Source organism: Nelumbo lutea, chromosome 6 (genome assembly GCF_056320005.1).
Source record: "Nelumbo lutea isolate HS-2025 chromosome 6, American lotus-T2T, whole genome shotgun sequence".
Lineage (NCBI taxonomy): Eukaryota > Viridiplantae > Streptophyta > Magnoliopsida > Proteales > Nelumbonaceae > Nelumbo > Nelumbo lutea.
Genome location: NC_142689.1, coordinates 21,835,202 through 21,857,687, shown reverse-complemented (window position 1 = coordinate 21,857,687; position 22,486 = coordinate 21,835,202). Strand labels below are relative to the sequence as shown.

At 37.4% G+C, this 22,486-nt stretch overlaps 1 protein-coding gene across 8 annotated transcripts; it reads right to left on the bottom strand.

The window, feature by feature from the left end:
• Positions 1 to 588: 588 nt before the first annotated feature.
• Positions 589 to 21,321, bottom strand: LOC148847876 (indole-3-glycerol phosphate synthase, chloroplastic-like). Of its 8 annotated transcripts, XM_088950552.1 has the most exons (12): positions 20,540 to 20,707; positions 20,157 to 20,430; positions 17,045 to 17,305; positions 16,770 to 16,946; positions 16,432 to 16,506; positions 16,261 to 16,305; positions 16,007 to 16,171; positions 15,445 to 15,523; positions 5,894 to 5,976; positions 5,661 to 5,729; positions 4,823 to 4,906; positions 589 to 1,008 (listed from the first exon to the last, which is right to left on the bottom strand). In XM_088950552.1, exons 2-11 carry the CDS (start codon positions 20,298 to 20,300, stop codon positions 4,823 to 4,825), a joined length of 1,182 nt encoding a protein of 393 aa, XP_088806678.1. In that variant the 5' UTR covers positions 20,301 to 20,430; positions 20,540 to 20,707; the 3' UTR covers positions 589 to 1,008. The 8 variants fall into 8 exon arrangements, 6 of the variants coding, with proteins under 6 accessions (XP_088806678.1, XP_088806677.1, XP_088806676.1 ...); XM_088950551.1 differs by lacking the exon at positions 20,540 to 20,707 and having other exon boundaries at positions 20,157 to 20,518; XR_016100920.1 differs by lacking the exon at positions 589 to 1,008 and having other exon boundaries at positions 4,551 to 4,906; positions 15,445 to 15,489; positions 20,540 to 20,732.
• Positions 21,322 to 22,486: the final 1,165 nt, after the last annotated feature.

Below are 22,486 nucleotides of genomic sequence, written 5' to 3'. Positions count from 1 at the left end.
AAGATCCGTAGACAAGGTAAAAGTCAGAGGAGGTGTCGATGTCTGTCGACGAGCATACACGTGCCGGATCGGTGGTCATTTAGTAGGAATCTGCACTAGAGGAGATGAAAGTTCAGCCCCAACTGGAACAACCAAAACGGGATCACGGACTGGAAGAGGGAGATGACGGATCGGTGGTCGTTTAATAGAGCGTGCATCCAACTTGTCTAACCTAGAACTCAGATTATGAGCAAAGCACACATAGCCAAAGACCCGGGGTGTTAATAGAAAGAGAGACAAGGTGGGGAACAAAATAGAAAAGGGAAACCGACCATGAAAGACGAAGGAGGGCATCCAATTAATAGCATCACTCCAAAATCATTTAGGAACACTCATATGATGAAGAATAGGCCGAACAGTTTCAAAGAGATGGCGGTTCTCTTGTTCGGCCACCGCACTTTGCTGAGGGGTGGATGCACATGAAGTTTAATGAATGATGCCATGTTGCTCTAAATACTATTGAAAAGAAATGAGGAACTATTCATGACCATTATCTGAACAAAGAACTTTGATTGGAACACTAAATTGCATACGTATTTCAGCATGGAATTTTTGAAAAATGGAAAATAATTCACTCCTTTCTTTCATTAAATAAATCCATGTCATCCTTGAACAATCATCAATAAAAGTGACAAAATACTTACAACCATTATAAGACTCTACTTTAATCGAACCCCAAACATTTGAATGAACTAAAGCAAAATGACTCAACATACGACTATCAACTCTAGGACTGAAGAAAACCCGATGGTGTTTCCCATATTGACACAACTCGAACTGTAAAAATGACAAATGACTCAAAGACGGAACCAGTATCTCGAGTGCCTTGAGGGATGGATGTCCCAGCCGACAATGTCATTGTAGAGGAGTGAGGGAAGTCTGAAGTTCAACTGACGATCCAACATCGTCAAGATAATACAATCCACCGACTTCATGCCCTCCACCAATCTTCTTCCCAGTCTTCAGATCCTGAAAAACACAAAATGAAGGGAAAAATGTAATAAAGCAATTAAGGGTCTTAGTTAATTTACTAACTGACATAAGATTGAATGGAAATTTAGGTACATATAAGAACAGATGATAATGAAAGAGATGTCGTGTCAACATTACCAACACCACATATGGGAGAAGAGAAATCGTTGGCAAGGGTAATAGTTTGAGATGTGAAAGTTTCAAGGGAAGATAACACACTTGGAGTCCCGGCCATGTGACAGAGGCTCTAGAGTCAATAATACAGGGAGAGGGTTTGGATACCAGACAAGCTATACCTGAGTGAGCAAGGGTGGTTGTAGTATGTTGTGAAGTAGCCTGAAGGAACCTCTCATACTCATCGTGCAGTACACTCATCATCTCCTTCCCGAAAACAGATGTAGATGTGGAAGGTGTGAGATCTGGTTATTGGTTATCACTGACATCAACCCCACCAACTACTGCACGATTAGCCCATGTAGAAGGTGGGCCATGGAGATCATAACAAAAATTCACTGAATGTCCTTCCCTGCCACAATGGGTATACTTCCTAGTAGAGTTACCTTTTTCTTTACCATGGCCTCCCCCCGAGTCACGACCACCACCACGGCCAAACATGAAACCACCACAACCTCCTCGAGATCCATGTCCTCCCCCTTTAGTACCATGTCCACCTCTTCTGGCTGCCACAAATCCTAATTTGTCAGACGGTGTGGTACTCTCTATAGAACCCAAAGAGATCTTGCGAAGCCTTGCAAATACTTCCTCAAGTGTAGGAAGAGTAGAGCCACCCAATATTTGGGCTCTAACTGGTTCGTACTCTTATTTCAGCCCCACTAAGAACCTAGTGACATCTAGTTGCTCCCTCTGTTGTTGCTGAACCTTAACATCCGAAGTTAGGGGATAATAGACATTTAGTTCATTTCTAAGGTTTTTCATAATGGCATAGTACTCTTCTAGGGTTTTATTCCCTTGCTGCAGATCAAAATACTCCTAATAGAGCTTATATACCCTCGTAGTATTATCCTACCCAGAATAAAGCTTCTTAGCATGTTCCCATATGTCCTTAGTTGTATCTAAGAAAATAAAATTGGCACTTATTTTGGGTTCCATACTATTCCATAACCATGTCATGATTTGGGCATCTTCATGTTCCCAATCATCAAACCCTGAAGAGTCAAATGATAGTTTATCTTCCTTCACATGCTTCACTTTCCTCTTTGCCTTGAGAAAAACTTCCACCGACTTGGCTCATGGCACATAATTCAAACCATTAAATTTAATTGAAGTCATCTACACACCCAGATAGTCAGAGGGAATCACTACACTAGGTTTCTGATCACTACAACCATCTCCAGTTGCTGCCATGATGCCCTTCCGATGCTACTTCTGATGTTGAATCCCCAGTCACCAACCAAGTACTGCTGTCGGGAGTTTGATGTTCTAGACACTACAGTAGTCTCCAAACACAAATAATAGGTTCACAACCAGTCACAATCAATCACCACTATGTAAACCACCATTCAGATTAAAGAACAAAAGGTAAACCAACATTCAGACAGCAACAAGGCAGAAAATTGATGTAGACAATTCGGCCATTCCTTCCAGCACAAAAGCACAAACATTTTGTTCTTGTTCACACCACTACTAATTACATAGAACCATAAATCACAATGACAGTAACTCAGCAGCTCACTAACCACATACGAGTCCTCTTGAAGCTGCTCAATAAAGGGCGAGCATCACAAGCACCACCATACGACCATAGCCGTCACACATGGTACAGGTCTATCTAACCTTTTCAAAAGCAATACAAGTCCAAAACCATCAACTACTACCACTGCAGTATTCTGTCAGTCAATTCAGGTCACTCGTGACCAACAAAGGTTTCAAAACCTTACAGCTTTGAATCTACAGACCCACACAAAAGGGCAAACATACCCTTACATTACTCGGTCACTGTAAACACAACCTGTTCTTGGACCTTTTTGCCAAGAACCAAGGCTACAAACAACCTAGTTCTTTAGGTTCTGATCAGTCCAAGCAGATTTTGAAGTTTTTCAACCTAGAAATACCAACAGCACAGAAAAAAAAAAGAAACCAACCTCAATGGAGAGCTTCAGTCGACCATCCACTTAATTCTGAAATTATTTTCTTGAAAAGCAATCAAGTTCTGAGCAGAGGAAGAAGGAACAAAGTGTTCTCAGGCCTAGGTCGAGTTTGTGTTCTCCATTCTCAGTCCAGAAAAATAAAAAAAAATAAAAAAAAAAAAAAAAAGAGTCACGATCAGAGAGGAGCAGACTTAGAGAGCAAAGTCCTGCTCTGATACCATGTTTGTTCAGTGGCTTCAACAGTTCGAACCAGAAGAAAGTGAAGGATGAAGAGCAGAAGAAGAAGAAGAAGAAGGTCGAACTTGGTAGCTTAAACCCTACCAGTCGACCATAATATGGATTAGGAGTTTAACTTAAGTACAATGACTAAACAGCCCCCACTTAAGTATGGGACAGGAAGTCTAATTAGAACTGCCACATAAGCACATAACTTAAACTGACAGAAAAGACTAATCTACCCCTCATTCGGCTAACTCTAACAAGAACCAAACCTATTTACCCTTGATAGAGTTCATAATCTCAGTTCTTTGTTTAAGTTGATTTGAGTAGAAGTTCTAAGTTTGTTTTTTATCTAAATCGTGATAATAGATAAATGCTTGCAATGGGTTTTTATCGTGATGCTTGTCATCCCAAGTTCCCAACAAACCTTTCAAGCCCACAATGTGGACTGAGGTTCGGAGTGGCTTGTAAAATAGTTTCTTTCCTTCAAATCTATTGCATAAGATATGAAATATTCTCTACTGATCAGTCTTTCCCTTGTTGATCAAAATGAAATGTCTACAGACTTTTGGTGGCACAGTTCACCAAAGGCCAATTCAAGAGATTTGGCATTTGTAGTTGCTTCATGCAAAATGGAGGCTCCTGTGTCAGCAAGCTTTAGTTTCGGCTAATCCCACTATCACCTCTTAGGAAGCTATGAACAGGTCAATCATCTCGGTTTTTCTGGGACTATTTTTCTACCTTAATTGGACAGATAGGTTTTATTTTACCTGGATACTTCTAAATTTTTTCCTATCCATGTTTGTTATTTTAATTTTCTGTTTGAATTTCATACCTACACCATATCCTATTGTAACCCTGCTCCATCTAGACAACAAGTTCAAACATAATAAGCATAAATCATTTTCACCAACTTGATTTAATGATTGTTTATTGTCCATGATATCTTGCAGAGGTTTCCAGAGACAGAAACCTCTCTAAGTTCCAAGCCTTGGCAGAAGCAGCTAGAATCAGCCAGAACTAGTGGTAGATTCTATCTTAAAGCAATTCAAATATCAATTCCACGATCTTATATTCTAAATTTTGTTTCTGCCATGATCTTATATATCCATACATGAATGACATAACCCAGAACAACATGACTGGTGCAGTAGTCACCTTATCATAACCAAATCAAGGTGATGGTGTGAACCTTAAAGAAGTTATACCAGATTAGGTGATCAAACCTTCAACCTCATGGATATGGCATAAAGAACATCCCAACTACAAGTACAATTTTCTTTTGGTTTTTTTGAAGCCTCCCAACTATAAATACAAGTGAATTCAGCATAACGGTAACTAAATTACTTTTTCAGAGTTCAATAGATATAACAGTTTATAACCTATCAAAAAAAAATTAAATATAACAGTTTATATTTCCACAAAGCTAGAATAAAGAAAAGGAAAATAAGGAAAACAAAAATGGTGCAGGCAGTTGATAGTACTCATGAAGATATAGCTTTGCCAAATAGTCCAGTTATTCCTAAACCTGGATCTTTTTGTTTAACAATTGATTCCCCAACCAAAACCTACAAAGACAACATTGAAAATTCAATTAGAACTACTAAAATGTATCTCTGTCTCAAATACAGAAATGCAACCACACAAGCATTTATATGCATACAAGCATAAATCTGCAAAGGATATACAACACATGAACTGGTGTAACGTTGGATACAGATAGTGATATGGGCATACCATGCATATGCATTATGCATGCCGTGATCTACCAAGCCAAAGCAATCTCAGACATGCAATATGAACACACCAAAATGCTTATCGGGGATATGTTTCTTCTCTCAAGAGAAAATTAAGACCACATAATCGTTTATCAAAGGTAAAAGTAACATGCAGATCAGGAGGCATCTCTGGTTTCATCTTGAAAAAATCACATCAATGTGTTGGATCCTCAGGAGGGCCAGAAATGATAGAAAACTGGACCCTGCATGATGGTTCAATAGTTGCATCGTCAAATGGGTTCCTGAAGGCTGAAGCAGTCGAGGTTAGTCCTCAATTTTTCCATAGCCAAAACTACCTGAAAATTGTAGAGTAATCATTGGAAATTCGGTGATTTTAATTTTCTATGTCATTTTCTGTTTCAATCTTTTACTTCTGTAATCACGGTTTTATATACCAACAGTCAAACCACTGAAGTATGACTTGCTAGACTCAACAGTTTTCTGTCCAGATCAGGTTTTCACAGCTAGCACCAAAACAGGTATTGCCATTTGGAGCTCTGAAACAATCAATACTCACAATCAATATACAGTTTTGTTGTCTTACCGCTTTAACTCCAGCTTTTTGTACATAAGCTATGTCAGCTGGAGTAAACAGCCCAGATTCCCCAACCACCTGAAGAGTCAAGAATAACAAAAATCAAATCCCATGGTAACACAAAACATAACAATACTTGTAACCCTTACCCACCCAAAAATTTCGAAAAACTGAAGGAAAATAAGGGAGATAAATTTGCTATACCTTAAGATAATAATGATACTGGTGAAAAGATTACTTACAATTATGTCTTTCTGCCGGATCAATTTGCCACGCTCTCCCTCAAGAAGTTTCTTTGTGTTGCTAATGTCAACCTCAAATGTTTCTGTGGATAAGCCAAACAAAAAGTTTAATTGTCAATGTGACAACTAAATGGAAAGAGGTACACATCTAAAATGTTATGTTATCAGTGGATGGCATATGATACATGGTATTCATTCCCTCATGTCAATACCTAAAAGAGCAGTGGAATGTGTTGAAAATCCAGCTATATATATTTCTAAAATAAGGTTAAGTAAGGAATGAATAAAGTATGGTAATGCATATTTGGAAGTTTATCTAACTAAAAAAGCTTCAATTGTTTGGACACAACCATCATAAAAGAAGATAGCTAAAAAAAATCCAAAAGAAAATAAACCCCAGATATCATTGTGATATGGCAATTTTAAACACTTTTTTTTTTTTGCAAAAGAAGGATGAATACTTAATAATATTTAAAAATGGATCAAACATAAGTCAAATAGATTTTATCCTTGCTAAGAAAACCAAATGAATGATGTGTAAATGGAAGAGAGAGAGGTGTCCAAGAGTTAGGTGGGAAAACCTAAAAGGAGAAAAGCTAGTTCAATTTAGAAACATGTGATAATAGAAGGGAGTTGAAATTTAGATGAAAAGATTAATGGTATTTGGCTTGAAATGAAAAACAACATAAATAAAGTAGCAAAGGATGTCTTAGGAGAATTTAAAGGAAAAAAGTACTAAAGGAACTTGGTGGTGGAATAAAGATGTTCAAAATATAATCAGATTAAAATGAGCATGTTACAAAGAATGGCAAAAAACTAAAAATGCAAAAAATTGGGAAAAATATAAAACCATAAGATAAGAAGTTAAAAAGGAAGTGAGTGAAGCTAAATGTAGGGCCTGTGATGAGTTTTACCATAAATTAGGCACTAAAGAGGGAGGAAAAGGAATTTATAAACTAGCAAGCTGAGAGAAAGGAGAGGCAAAGATCTAAACCATGTTAGGTCCCTAGGTGCATTAAAGATGGAAATCAAAGAGACTTGGTAAAAGATGAGGAAATTAAATAAAGATGGAAAAAATATTTTGAAAAATTATTAAATGAACAACAGGGAGAGGGTGCTAATAGGATGTAGAAACCACTGATGTGGTCCCCACCTCTTTCTATTGTACTCGTGTACAACCTACTAGTTATTTAAGTGTCAGTCCACAATTAGTTGTTAGTCTTTTATTAGGACTTTAGTCTTTTATTAGGACTTTAGTCTTTTATTATGACTTCAGTCTTTTAGTCTTTTATTAGGACTTCAGTCTTTTAGTCTTTTATTAGGACTTCAGTCTTTTAGTCTTTTATTAGGACTTTAATTGTTGTCTTTTATTACGATTTTAATTTTTCCATGTAAGCAGTCTTATCCTTACTTCAGAATTAATATAAATAGAAAGAAGGGGGCGGCAGATTAAGCATCCTCTTCTTTTCTGAAATCCTTCCTTCGAAATCTTCTTCTCTTCTTTTCCTTCTCTTCTCACTCTCCTCTCATCCTCTTAATTTCTTGTTGATTATACACCATAGCCTGGGCTGTCAGTAGTCTCATACGACTACATGGTATCAGAGCCAACCTAGGAAATCTTATGATAGTCTGACATGGCCGGCTGCATAAGAATTTCCTAGGGTTGGAAAATTTCCAACAAAAGGGATCACCGGATGAGTCTTGGAGATTGTTGGTGAAGCATCAGAGGATGACCAGCAATCAGGAAGAGTCAGAAGGAAGAACCCTCAAGATTAGGTTCAGACTTGTTTTTGAAGGTTGCGGCCAGAAAGTCAGAAGGAAAAACCTCAAGATTAGGGTTCAGACTTATCTTTGAAGGTTGCGGCCAGAGTTTTGCTGAAGTAAGTCAATCTTTTCTATTAAAAGGATTACCTTTTCTGGATATTCAAAGGTTCGACTAAAAGTTTTTTCCTCCTGAACTGTTCTTCATACATTAAAAGAATAGTTTTTTGGTTACTTTAAGAGGTGTGGCTGAGCTGGTTGTGTTCTTGGCTTGTTTCTTGACCTTTGACTGGTTCTAGGTTCAAGATTCTAGTTTCTTGACTATCGCCAATTCTAGGGCTGCAGTAAGTTTCAGCCTTGCACTCTCAGCCCTGCACTCAAAGTTGTACTTGGAAGGTTATCTTTTTTGGGTGGATTGCCAACCTAGAAGGATAAAGTAGGTTTGGTTGATAGCAAATTCTGGGTGTAATTATCCAGTCTTAGTGATACAAAAGGCATTTGTTAATCTTTTCTTGACAAAGAATAGAGTTTAAGAGCCAAGGGGAACACTATTTAGGGGCTGGTGGTGCTGGTAGCATACCTGAGAACAGTTTTCAGATTACCACTGTAAAATTTGATAGGTCAAACTACCTAGAATGGGCCCAATCAGCCATGATGGCTATTGAGGGTAGAGGAAAGCTAAGTTAATGTCAAGGAACCAGCCAAGGAGGACCAAATATATACCAAATGGGTTCAGAAGAACTATTTGGTTATGACATGGTTGTGTAACTCCATGCAACCACATATCAGCCAAAATTATTTATGAGCAAAAACAGCTAAAGAAATTTGGGATATCATGAAAGAAACCTACTCCCAACCCCTCAATGTTGCTAGGGCCTATGAGTTAAAATGTAAGGTGAGTAACCTTAAGCAAGGAGAGAAGCCAGTCTCGGTTTATTTTTCCACCTTGAAATCCTTGTGGCATGAGATTGATCACTTAGAAACAATTGAGTGGGAAAGCCAGAAGGATGCACAAACCTACAGAAAGCAGGTTGAAACCAATAGGGCATTTGAGTTTCTAGCTGGTCTGAATTCTGAGTATGACATTCTGAGACAACTTCTAACAAGAGACAGTGTGACTCTATCACAAGCTTACTCTCTAGTGCACATTGAAGAAAGTAGAAGGAAAGTTATGTTACAGCATTCGCCACTTGAATCAGCCTTAGCAGCAACTAAACCCAAGCTTGGGGGGGATAAGGAGAGAGATATGAAGAAGGAAGACAAGAAGGACCTAATATGTGAACATTGCAAGAAACCTAAGCATACCAAAGAAACCTGTTGGAAGCTACATCCTCATCTAGTTCCCGCAAAACTCAAGAACAAAAAGGGGAATGCTAATACAGTTATTACTACTGATTGTGCAACCTCATCAGGCACAAAAGCAGCACCACTAGACACTCTAGCTGCTGCCCGAGCTGCCTTGACTCAGTTGGAAAAGGAGGTTGGTAATTCAGCATCATCATCTCAGCCAGTTACAACATCGGCTCCTCCCACTTCAGCATTTGCTCATTCTGGTACACAGGCCTCAGCTTATCATGATTCAGTTCCAGGTAACACTGAACATTGTTGGGTAATAGACTCAGGTGCATCTGATCATATGGCTGGTTTGCCTTCACTATTTACTACCTATCACTTATCCTCTGGTAAAGACAAGGTGTCTATTGCTGATGGATCACTTGTTCCCATTTCTAGCAAGGGAGACACCAAGTTGTCTAGTGCCATTTCCCTGTCTTCTATTCTGCATGTTCCTAAACTTAGCACCAATTTACTTTCAATTAGTAGCATTACTAAAAACCAGAATTGCTCAGTAACCTTTCTTCCTGATCGATGTGTTTTTCAAGACTTGGAGACAAGGAAGGTGATTGGGACTGGTCGTGAGACAAATGGAATCTATCTGCTTGGAGGAAGTTCACAATGGAACGGTAGTGAAGTTAGAGGATCTTCTGTTTCTCAGTCTATTGGTCAAGTCATGCTTTGGCATAACCGGTTGGGTCATTTATCCTTTAGGTCTTTGAAAAGCTTGTTTCCTGGTTTATTTGAATCTACCCAGATGTCCAATTTAAAGTGTGAAAGTTGCAAGCTTGCAAAGCATTGTAGAACAACTTATTCATTAAGTAATAAGAGAAGTAGTGTTCCTTTTGACATTGTGCATACCGATGTTTGGGGACCATATCACATCACTGCTATGGGGGGGTACAGATACTTCTTGTTGTTTGTTGATGACTACACCCAGTTTTCTTTGATGCGTTCTCAAGATGAGGTCCCTACCCTAACCCAGACCTTTCATCAGATGATTTTAACCCAGTTTGGGGTAAAAATCAAAATTTTCAGATCCGATAATGCGAGATAATACTTTAAAACATCACTAGCCTCTTATTTTCTTGACCATGGAATTATCCATCAGAGTACCTACCCTCATACCCCTCAGTAGAATAGGGTGGCTGAGAGAAAGAATAGGCACATATTGGAAGTAGCTAGAAGTATCATATTCAACTCCAATGTGCCAATACATTTCTGGGGAGATGCCATCCTCACAGCTGTGTATCTCATCAACCGAATTCCTTCACGGGTTCTTAACATGAAACCTCCATTCACTCTTTTATATCCTGATAAAGAGTTGTACCTGCTTCGTGCAAATTCTTGGCCCTCACTATTCCAAATTTGACCCTAAAGCCTCAACATGTATTTTCCTTGGTTATGCACAAACTCAAAAGGGATATTGCTACTACGAACCTGCTTCAAGAAAGAAATTTGTATCCATGATTGTTACTTTCTTTGAGGATGTACCTTATTACTCTAGGGTTTCTTCTTAGGGGGAGAGTAGTACGATTGGGGTTAACACATCAAAAGTCCCTTTACCTATTCCATTGAGTGGAGAGGGGTGTAATGGGGAGGGTTGTCAAAAATGTCGGGATTTGAGAGTTTATCACAAACGATGGAGGTAGGTTGATTTCGGTCATCAACAGTCCAGGCCAACCCCAATTCCTTCTGAAGATCTAGATCCAGGCACTACATCTCTTCCAGCTCCCATTACAGATGAGACTTCTGCTGTTGAGCTTTCTCCATCTTCTGAGCCCTCACTTCCATTGAATGACCTTGACCTTCCCATTGCAATCCGTAAAGGCAAACGCCATTGCACCTCATCCACAACCCATTGTATCTCACAATTCTTGTCTTATGATCACCTGTCTCCCTCTTATAAGTCTTTTCTTACATCAGTTGTTGATATTCCCATTCCCATAACAATACAGGAAGCCCTGACCATTCCTGAGTGGAAAGATGCAATGAAGGTAGAAATGGATGCCCTTCTGAGAAACAATACTTGGGAGCTAGTTGATCAACCCAAAGGGAAGAAACAGTTGGATGTAGATGGGTGTTTACTGTGAAACATAATGCTAATGGTTCCATTGAAAGGTATAAGGCCCGGTTAGTTGCAAAAGGATTTACTTAGACTTATGCTATAGATTACTTGGAGATTTTTGCACCAATAGCAAAAAATACCACTATCAGAGTGTTATTATCTCTTGTAGCCAGTTACTCTTGGCCCTTGTTCCAAATGGATGTTAAAAATGCCTTCCTCAATGGAGACTTGCAAGAAGAAGTGTACATGTAGTTACCTCCTGGTTTTTATAGTACAGAGACAGATAAGAAGGTTTGTCGGTTGAATAAAGCTTTGTATGGACTAAAACAGTCCCCCAAAGCTTGGTTTGATAGATTTAGACAAGCCCTTGAAAAGTTTGGCTATGTGTAGGTTCAATCAGATCACACTTTGTTTATTAAGAAAGTTGATACTTCCTTGACTCTACTTGTTGTATATGTGGATGACATTGTAGTAACAGGGAATGATAACAGCGAAATAATTGAGTCTCTTAAGAAACTTCTCCATCAAGAATTTGAGGTAAAGGACTTGGGAGAGCTACGATATTTCTTGGGTATTGAGGTAGCTCGGTCCAAGCATGGAATCTTTGTTTCTCAAAGGAAGTATGTCCTTGATTTGTTAGAAGAAACAAGAAAGTTGGGTGCTAAGCCAGCTGATACACCTATTGAACAGAATCACAAGATTAGTGCAGAAGGTGGAGAGCCTCTTGAAAATAAAGCAATGTTCCAAAGATTAGTTGGTAAACTACTATATCTTTGTCTTACACCAAACATCAGCTATGCAGTCAGTGTTGCTAGTCAATATATGCACTCTCCTAGAACTACCCACCTACTTACTGTTGAGAGGATATTGGCATATTTAAAGAGGTGTCCAGGCAGAGGTGTACCATTTAAGGATAATAATCACATGAAGATAGAAGTTTACACGGATGTAGATTGGGCCGGTTGTGTTGATGATAGAATGTCTACCTCTGGATATTGTGCCTTTGTAGGAGGTAACATTGTTTCTTGGAGGAATAAGAGACAAAATGTTGTTTTTTGTTCTAGTGCTGAAGCTGAATATCGGTCCATGGCAAATGGTGTGGCTGAAATACTATGGTTGAAATCACTGTTTGATGAATTGGGTATTACCTATGAGAAACCTCTAATGTTGTACCGTGATAATCAGGCTACTATTACTATAGCTCATAACCCGGTACATCATGACAGAACCAAGCATATTGAAGTCGATCGACATTTTATTAAGGAAAGGGTTGCATCTCAAGAAGTTTGTCTTCCATATATTATCTCCAACATGTAGCTTGTTGATCTTCTCACCAAGGCAGTTTCAAAGAAGAAGTTAGAAGCAGATCTCTACAAGTTGGGAATGACAAACATTTATTCCCAACTTGAGGGGGAGCGTAGAAACCACTGATGTGGTCCCCACCTCTTTCTATTGTACTCGTATACAACTACTATGTGGTCCCCACCTCTTTCTATTGTACTCGTATACAACTACTAGTTATTTAAGTGTCAGTCCACAATTAGTTGTTAGTCTTTTATTAGGACTTTAATTGTTGTTTTTTATTAAGATTTTAATTTTGCCATGTAAGCAGTCTTATCCTTACTTCAGAATTGATATAAATAGAAAGAGGGGGGCGGCAAATTAAGCATCCTCTTCTTTTCTAAAATCCTTCCTTCGAAATCTTCTTCTTTTCTTTTCTCTCTCCTCTCATTCTCTCCTCTCATCCTCTTAATTTTCTGTTGATTATACACCACAGCTTGGGCTATCAATAGTCTCATACGACTACAGAGGAAAAGCTAGCAATACTAATAGTGTTAAAAATAATGCATACCTTCATATAGTTAGACATTCTGAAGTAAAAGAGGCACTTAATAAGGTCTAATAGAAATGTTAAAAGGGATGGGAGAGGTAGGGTTGCCATCGCTAAGCTATATAATAAAACAGTAAAAGAAAAGATATATGATGATTAGAGAAATAACAATGGTGCCTATATTTAAGAACAAAGGTGATATACAAAGATATAATAATTCTCATGAACCACACTATGAAACTTTGGGAGAGAATAATTGAACAAAGATTACAACTTGAAACAAGTGTATTAGGGAATAGTTTGGCTTTATGCCAAGGAGAACAACCATGGAAGTTATATAAATTTTGAGACAATTAATAGAAACGTTCAAAGAAGAAAAAAGATCTTCATATGGTGTACATTAATCTAGAAAGACTTATGATAGAGTTCCTAGAGAGATAATATGGTGGGTCTTGGAAAAGAAAGGGTTTCAAAATAGGTATATAGACCTAATTAAGGATATGTATGAAGGGGTAACAACCAATGTTAGAACACCAACAGGAGATACTGCAAATTTTACAATTAAGATGCGTCTTCACTAGGGGTGGATTCAAGTCGAGTCGAGCCAAATACTTGGCTATTCAAGTTCGGCTCGCTGAAATTGAATTAGGCTAGAGCTTGAGCTCGAGCTCAATTCGATCTAGAGACTCGAGCTCGGCTCGATTCAAAGCTCGCAAGTTTGAGCTCGACTACAAGCCAAGTTTTTTTCTAAAAAATAAAAATTATACATATAAAAATATGTTTTATTTTACGTACAAAAAATTAAGAATTACAAAAATTATTTATTATAATACATATAAAAAACGAAAAACATACATATGAAAATGTTTTATTTTACATACAAAAAATAAGAATTATAAAAAATATTTACTATTATACATAAAAGTAAAAACACTATTATATATAATAAAATTATTTATTATATATATATATTTATATATGTATATGTTTTTGTATATGTATGTAATAAAAAATTATTTATTTATTACACTAGGCTCAATTAGCAAACGAGCCTATATATCAAGCTCATGCTCGGCTCGAAGCTCAGTTTAAACCGAGCCAAACCAAGCTTTTCACGAGCTGAGCTCGAATAGCTTGTGAGAAGCTCGGCTTGTGGCAACCCCTAGTCTTCACCAAGGTTTAACACTTAGCACTTATCTATTTGCACTGATCATAGATGAATTGACTAAACACATTCAGGAAGAAGTTACGTGGTGCATGTTGTTTCTAGATGGCATTGTTTTAATTGATGAAACTAATGAAGGATTAAATGCAAAATTAAACCTATGGACAAATTCCCTAAAAACAAGAGATTTTAAAATAAATAGGACTAAAATAGAGTATATGACATGTGAATTTAGTAATAATAGGAGTGTAAATCAGGAGACACTTAGGATTAGGGACCAAGATATTACTCAATGTGACCATTTCCGATTCCTTGGTTCAATAGTTCATAACAAGGGAGAGATAGAGAGGATGTCACCCAAAGAATTAGAGTAGGTTGGGAAAAATGAAGGGATGCATCTAGACTTTTGTGTGATAAGAGAATACCTCTTAAAAGTTGTAAGGCCAACTATGTTGTATGGAAGAGAGTTTTAGGCAATCAAGAAACAACATGTTCAAAAAATGAGTGTGGCAAAAATGCGAATGCTAAGGTGGATAAGCGGAAAAACTAGGAAGGATAGGATCAAGAATGAAACCATCCATAGAAACCTAGGATTAGCTCCAATAGGTGACAAAATGAGGGAGAGTAGACTAAGATAGTTTGATCATGTGCATAGAAGACCACCAACAACTCCAATTAGAAGAAGTGATTTTTTACAAGTGGAAGGGGCTAGAAGAGCTAGGGGTAGACCAAAAAGGATATGGGTAGAAGTAGTAAAAAATGATTTAAGCATTAATAATTTAATAATGGATAAGGCTTTAAATAGAATGGATTGGCGAAATAGGATTCATGTAGCCGATCCCATATAGTTGAGATAAGGCGTGGATGATGATGATGATGATGATGATGATGATGTCATTGTTAAAGAAAAAGTTTGGATTGGAAAAATAAAAACCATAGAGTCAAGGACAAGGTTTGGGTAAGTGGAATTCCACAAGGATTGGGCCTCATCACTTCTCATCGGTCTCATATTTTAAGAATCATGACCACCACTGAATAGGTCCTAAATGAAAGATTGGAAATACCAAGAACTAACATAATAAGATGATTCTTAGACAAATTTTGGGCATTATCTGTAGGCCATCTTTTTAACTTTAAAAGGAATTTTTCTTCATCCAATTAAATGCAGTAGAATCAGATTATTATAACACCTTTTATGCATACTATTTTTTGGTGTAGCTGATTTACTAGGGAGGACCAATCTGACGGTGGGTTCAATGCTCAAAACAAGGGAGACTTGGCAAGTTATAGGAGCCCCAGACCTATCTACAGATCCTGTGTTCCCACACCCAAGATTTAACCACTTCATAAAGCTAGCCATTGATAAAGAGGGAGGGGGGAGAGAGAGAGATTACCAAGGTCACGGTTGTTGATGCCAATGAGTTCCACTCCATCAATTCCTAAAACACGATCCATTTCCCTTTCATTGTGCGCCTTAAGAGGGTAAAACAAAAAAAGAAAATACAAAGAAAACCATGCAAACAATAGCATTCAATTAATCACTGCAAGAGCAATACCTTTTTCTTTCATAAAAGGAATGCAAATAGAAAATGACAGAAATAGGCCCAAATGAAGATAAATAAACCAAATATGATGATGTTGTATCTCTTCAGAAAAGTTAAATAGATTGTCTGTCAACTTTCCTTTTTTCAATAAAAACTTGCAAATAATTACTTAGAAGCATTACAAGGAACAAAAAAAATCAGTCTATTTGGACCAAAGAGTAGCTGCTGTCAGTTTGGCCTCAATTCACTAAAACTTGATATTAGTTACACACTAACCATGTTAAATAAACAGAATATTGAATCTTTCTTTCCTTTTTTCTGGAGAAATGGTACGTATAAAAAGAAGAAATGTGAAGAAAACAATGCAATTACTAAAATAATAAAGTATGTGGCAGGAAAACAATCAACAGACCTCCACCAATGCAGCCAAGCCAAGTATTTTGCATATCTTAGTCATGTAGCTTATGTCAAGATCAGGCAATACAGCAGCAATCAAAAGAACTGCATCTGCCCCTTTTGTCCGAGCATAATAAATTTGCCAGGCATCAATGATGAATTCTTTGCAGAGAAGAGGACACTACATAACTTTTCGAAGTGAGAAGGTTGTATTTAAAAGATAATATGTGTTGATAAGAAAGATTAGAAGACATATCTATCAGGGCAGACCTTTACTCCAGCATTCCGTATTGCCTCTAAATTTTCAAAGCTTCCCTTCATTAGTGAAGAAAAGAAAAACAAAAGAAAGAGCCAATTAGTCGAAAAAACCTTTCTTCAATTGATGTTAGTAGAAAAAAACTACATCTCTCCACCCCATAAATGTCAATTAGTCAAATCTACCTGAAAGTACTTCTCATCTGTCAAAACACTAAGACATGCAGCTCCTCCTTTCTCATAAGCTTCAGCTATTTGAATCTGTTTCAGATCATGAATTCAGAGACAAATGATTGCCAAATAATCAGGTAGAAACACAAATCAGCACAAATTTGGTGCAACTGCAAGACAGAAAAATTGTCTGGGAATCTGACTTTGGCAAGACAGAAAAACACAAACTTGTGGGCATGTCCATAAGAATCTAAGAAGTGTCAGAATCCAATTTGTGTCCAACACAGACACTTCAACCATTTAGGAAAGCCCATGCAACACTGTAGAGATACGTACACAAATAGAAAATTTACCGGATCAAAATCCTCTCTCAATATGCCTCTGCTTGGAGAAGCCTTCTTTACTTCAGCTATTAGAGCTGGTAAATTAGTTCGCATATGAGATGCCTTCAATGCACCGACAAAATCTCTAACAGGCGGAGCATTCTCAAGAGATTTCTTCAGAACAGACAATGGCTTTCTTTCTTTTAACTGGAAATTTAAAAAAAAAAAATGAAGGAATATAAGGGGTGAATCCATCACATTATAATGGAAAAAGAAAAAGAGTATGAAACGGAGCATAAACATACTTCTGATACTTCAATGTCCTTGTTCCATATTATTTCCTCTAGAATGTTACGAGGAGTATTGCCCTCATTCTGCAACCGGAACTCAAAGGGGCCCACATAATGCATAGGGGGTCCAGTGGGTGGCCGTCTCCTAATTCTGATACCCTGACTAGAAGCTATTTCATCTAGAAGTCTTCCTGCTTCCCATTCCTTGATCTCAAGTGCATTAGCTTTGGAATCAACCATTGGAGGAAGTGTAGAATTTCCATCCTTTGACGCTGACTACCAACACAAATGAAATATAATATAATTTTAGAACCACTTAAATGATTTATCAAGAATTAATTTTGGTTACTGATTCGGGTAAAATGCATTTCTTATAAAGAAGGATTATCTCTAATTAAGAGTTAGAAATGTTTTCTTTTCAAAGGGCATAAGTGGCCTTGTCTACTAACTCATTATTACAATCAAGGTATTATTTTCTTTCCATTTACGAGGAATTCCTTTTCTAATTTCTATAATAAATCGAATGGGTTCAAACAAGCACCATTAACTTTATGGTATATTTGTCTGCAATTCCTGCCTGTAGAAAATTATCAGTTTTCTTACTTAATCTGAATTTTAACATATTTTGAAATTTTTCAGCAGTGTCTTTTTGAAAATCATGTATACAAGGTTTTATTCTTGTCTTAAACATTATCAAAAACAGAAACCAAGAACTTTCACAACTCTAGCTTTGACCTCACTGGAACAGAGTGTTCACTAAAGAACAGCTTGATGCATCCCAGCATTAAACAAATGGAAGCCTACACTTCAAGAATATCCAAATTGAATTTTAATGGCTGTTCCTTAGGCACTTCAGGGCCATTAGGTATTGTGGGGCATTTAGACATGGAATTGGTGAAATTTACATGATGTTTTCAGGGTCAAAAGGACATGGGGGCTTGACTAGGGAAGAAAGAGCTTGAGTACATGGTCTGAAGGTAGGAATATAGGATATAACTCAGTTTTGGACAGAAGGGGCCTCTCAAACAGGATTATACAAGTTCAATTCAAATGTCCATGGACTCAAAGAATCTCCTAGGAGAGAAGGAAAATCTTGACAACCAGCTTAAACCACTTGCTTGGATACCAAGAACAGATAATACATTGGCAGATAGCCTAGTGAGAAAAGGAGTAAATATTAATAAACAACATATCTACTTGGATCTTCTTAACTTGGAGTAACATCATATGATACTGTTTTAGGGCATTATCTGGTCAGTTCTAGGACAGTGATCACCTTTCCTTCTCCTTGGAAAGGGTAAGGAGGCAAGGAGTTGTACTGCTTTCTATTTCTTTCAAATAAATAATAAAACTCATTAGTTTTCTTAAGAATATCAAGGAATAAATATTAAAAGAATAAGAAAATTTAATAATATTCAGTGTCATATCCATTGTTAAATTATGGATTCTTAAATCACTACCTAAACCCATATCCTTCTTGGTCTGCCCCTAGCTCTTTTGGCCCCTTCAATTTATAACAAATCATTTCTTACTGGTATTGTAGATGTTCTTCTCTACATGTGCCCAGACCATCTTACTCTAATCCTATACTTTCCAGCTTTCCCACTCATCCATCTCGTCAATTATATTTCTGCTACACATTTTTTTGGGGATGTTTCTTGACCATCCAACACTCTGCTCCATAGAACATTGCTGACGTCATAACCATTTTATAAAATTTTCCTTTTAGCCTAAGTGGTATTCTCCCATCACATAAGACTCCAAATGCACCCTCCATTTTTCCCATCTTGCTTTAATTCTACAGGCTAGTTGGCTACATCCTCCTCAATCTCTCCTTTGTTGTGGATTGTAAAACCAAAGTAATGGAAGAGCTCATATTGAAATATCTCTCAGTCTCCAATCCTAACTATACCCTAACTTTCGCTCCCACTATTATTAAATTTACATTGCATGAATTCTGTTTTAATCCTACTTATTTTAAACCTCTTGTTTCTAAGGTACTTATCTATAAATCTAATATCACATTTAATGCTTCTTTAGTTTCATCAATTAATACTATGCCATCAGTATTTTTTTTTTGAAGCCATGCCATCAGTAAATAACATGCACCATGGGACCTCCTCCTGAATATGTTAAGCCAATTTGTCCATGACTAGTGCAAACAAATAAGGGCTAAGTTCTAGGCCTTGGTGAAGTTATTATATACATATGCATTCATATATACATACATTAGCCAGGTTGTATACTGACCTTCCCTAAATGACTTAAAAATCTTTAACATGGTAAGTTAGTTTGCAGGTCAAAAGGATTCTCCAAATTCCTTCCCCAGCCCTTTATCTAAGGGAACAAACCAGCTCAAAAGAAATAGCCACATTTTCAAAATAAGCCTTCTTGTGTAGGCATCATATGGGTTATATAATTAAAAAATGGATAGATATTATCAACTGGACACCCCATTAGAAGGCTGGACAGTATGAATCAGCTGCAGGACCCGTTTTCAGGGCAGAAATAGGTGTAGGGAGGAAAACAATATAACTGCTTAAAAGATAGGCATCAATATAACTTTAGCCAAATGAAATTTTAAACCATTTGGTTAGTTGGATTAAGTAGTTTATATCATTGAGCATCTCCAAACAAATCACCTTGATTTTGTACAGCACGGAGAGGCGGCTCTACGCATTTCCAAATTCCAATAATTAATATGACCCAGAAATAAATTGATAAAAGTAATACTCATAATTTAACAATGGATATGGCATTAAAGTTAACGGAATGGTGAAACAGGATTCATGTAGCCGACCCATGTAGTTGGGAACATTCTATAGTTACACAGAGAACAATATCTGCAACGGTGATTAGAGCTCTATAAGTAAGAACTTCGTAGTTGTCATCAGAGCTTAATCCAAAAGATCTTTTTTTCTTTCATCATTCAATAAAACATCTAAATAACTTATAAAAAGCCAATCCAAGCACCTCAAAAATCAAATAATACTCCAAAAAAATAAATTTAAGTTCGAATAAGAATCAACGGTTTTAATTCAAGGCTTATCAACTGAAACCGTGACCATAAATCAAAAAGGAACGAAGCCCAGCTGACTTGGGTGGAATTTGAAAGGGCGTCGCGCACCTGCTGTGCTCGAATGATTTGTGAGGACCCAAGAGCCATGCGTCCATTGTCCATTAGAATCGACCTCTCAGTTGTGAAATTCTGTCGGGGTTTAACAGTAGGAATACACGGAAACGAAACCCTAAGTGACGCTGTGATGACCATTGCTTACTGAAAACCTCCGACGATCCTGTAGCAAGATAGGCGCAAGCTGAGAGATGCACTAAGACGATACTGTACTTAGCAGAATGCAATAGTAGTTGAGCAGGCTGTAAAACCAATTATAACAAGCAGGCTGCAAAACCAATTATAGCACTGCAAATCAGTCATCATAAAATGCAAGGCCCCAAAATTATTCAACCTCTCAGTATGGGATCCATGTATTTTATCAGTGGTGGGTATACCTCGAAGTTAAAGCGTTCAGGGAAAAATAATGGTTTGAGGGTAACACATATAACCGGTACCTAACCAATTTTGAAACCGAACAAATGAACAATCCGACTGTCCGAAACCTTGTTACAAAATCTTATTGCTGTGATTTTTGACAAGAGATACAAAAAGTCATTTGATTCAGCTTAATCTTATACTCTTATTGTCTTGTATGGTATAACAGAAAGTAATTAATAAATAACGAAAATTTTCTGTTTCTCTCTTATTTTGTATCAACCCAAACATATATTTTTATGCTAAAAATATGATTATGACATGATCCATCTTTTAAAATTTTAAACTATGATTTTCTAGTTAATTCAGATAAGAAGCTTTCCCATGAATCTAGCTTTTTTGGCTCGTGAAAAAATCAAGCAACAAGGGTGTGATTGGCACGATTACTGATACTAACTAAACATATTGGCATACAACAGTTTCTACGCATGTATATGATTGAAACAGGCATATCTAAAAAATGCACGTGTTAGAGGCTCTTTGTATTGCTCTAAGGCCCTGAAGCCCAACCATTCTAACTTATTTGTTTTAAGTGTAAGTTTAAATTTACACCGATGGAAAATTTGATTCCAGTTTAGTGATCGATGGAAAATTGAACCCGGGTATTTTGGAAATTTTCTCTCATGTTGTTTGGTTGTTCCGATATAAAAGTGAAACTCTGCTCTAGTCTGACACTCTGCTCTGTTCTAAAATTCAGTGCGAGCATGGCAACACGGAAGAACCTGGAATGGATGTTCTAAAGTTTGGGGAAGGAGAAGACGATCTACACCGACCATGTTTGGTTGTCAAGGTTTAAATTCGGTGAGATTGTGCAGAGGAGGAGAAGATGATCTACAGAGGAGGGAAATAGGGGAAGAAGAAGAAAAAAACGGAGGAAGGAGAAAGAGAAAGAACGAAAGAGAGAAAATGGTGAGAGAAAGGTTGGACGTGGGTTCAGATCCTCCATTGTAACCTTGCAACGGTGGTGATGGAACAGAGAAAGAAAAAGGGGCGAAGAAGGAGAAGAGAGAGAGAGAGAGAGAAATCAATTCGACAAAATCGTAGCTCTCCGAAACAAGTTTCTTCATCTCTTCAGTTGGAGTACATACAAGGTGGAAAACACTAAAAGCTTCACTAAGTCCATCGGTTCGGGCTTCCCTAAAACGTGACATGATCAGCGAAACCATTTGTCTTGAGGGTTTAGATCTTGAGAGAAAGCAGAATCGTGAGAACGACTATGTATATATTACATCAATTATCGGTGAAACAGTGAGAGAAAAAGGAAGAGATGAGAGAAAGAGAGAGAATGAAAGAGGTGGGTTCAGATTTGCCGCTGCAGGGAGGAAGAAGAAGAGAGATGAAGAGAGCAAGAGGAAGAGAGAGACAGAAAGGAAGAAAGAGATGTTTACATCGATAATTTCGATGTATATATTACATTGTGAGACAAAGAGAGAATGAAAGAGGAGGTGGATTCAGATCTGCCGCTCAGGGAGGAAGAAAAAGGAGGGAAAAAGAAGAGAGCGAGAGGAAGAGAGACAGTAAGGAAGAAAGAGACGTTTACATCGATAATTTCGATGTATATATTACATCAATTATCGGTGTAAAAAAATTCAAAAAGAATTTTTACACTGATTTATGGTGTGAAATTACTTTTTCCGAACGAATGTAAAACCGATCCGAGGTGTAAAGTTTACCCCGGTTCCATTTTCCACCCCAAACAAACGTATCCTTGGGGTAGAATGACGGGGCTTGTAAATTGATCCAAATTCACGGACAGTATGCAGTTTATAAGAGGGGCTATTAGTAGACTATGGGGGGGCTGTCATTCAGAATTCTACATTTGGTTGCAGTGTACTTGACCCTTTTATTTATCACTCCAATCGTTTGAGGTAGAGTAGGAACAGAAACAGCAATCGTACCAAACATCC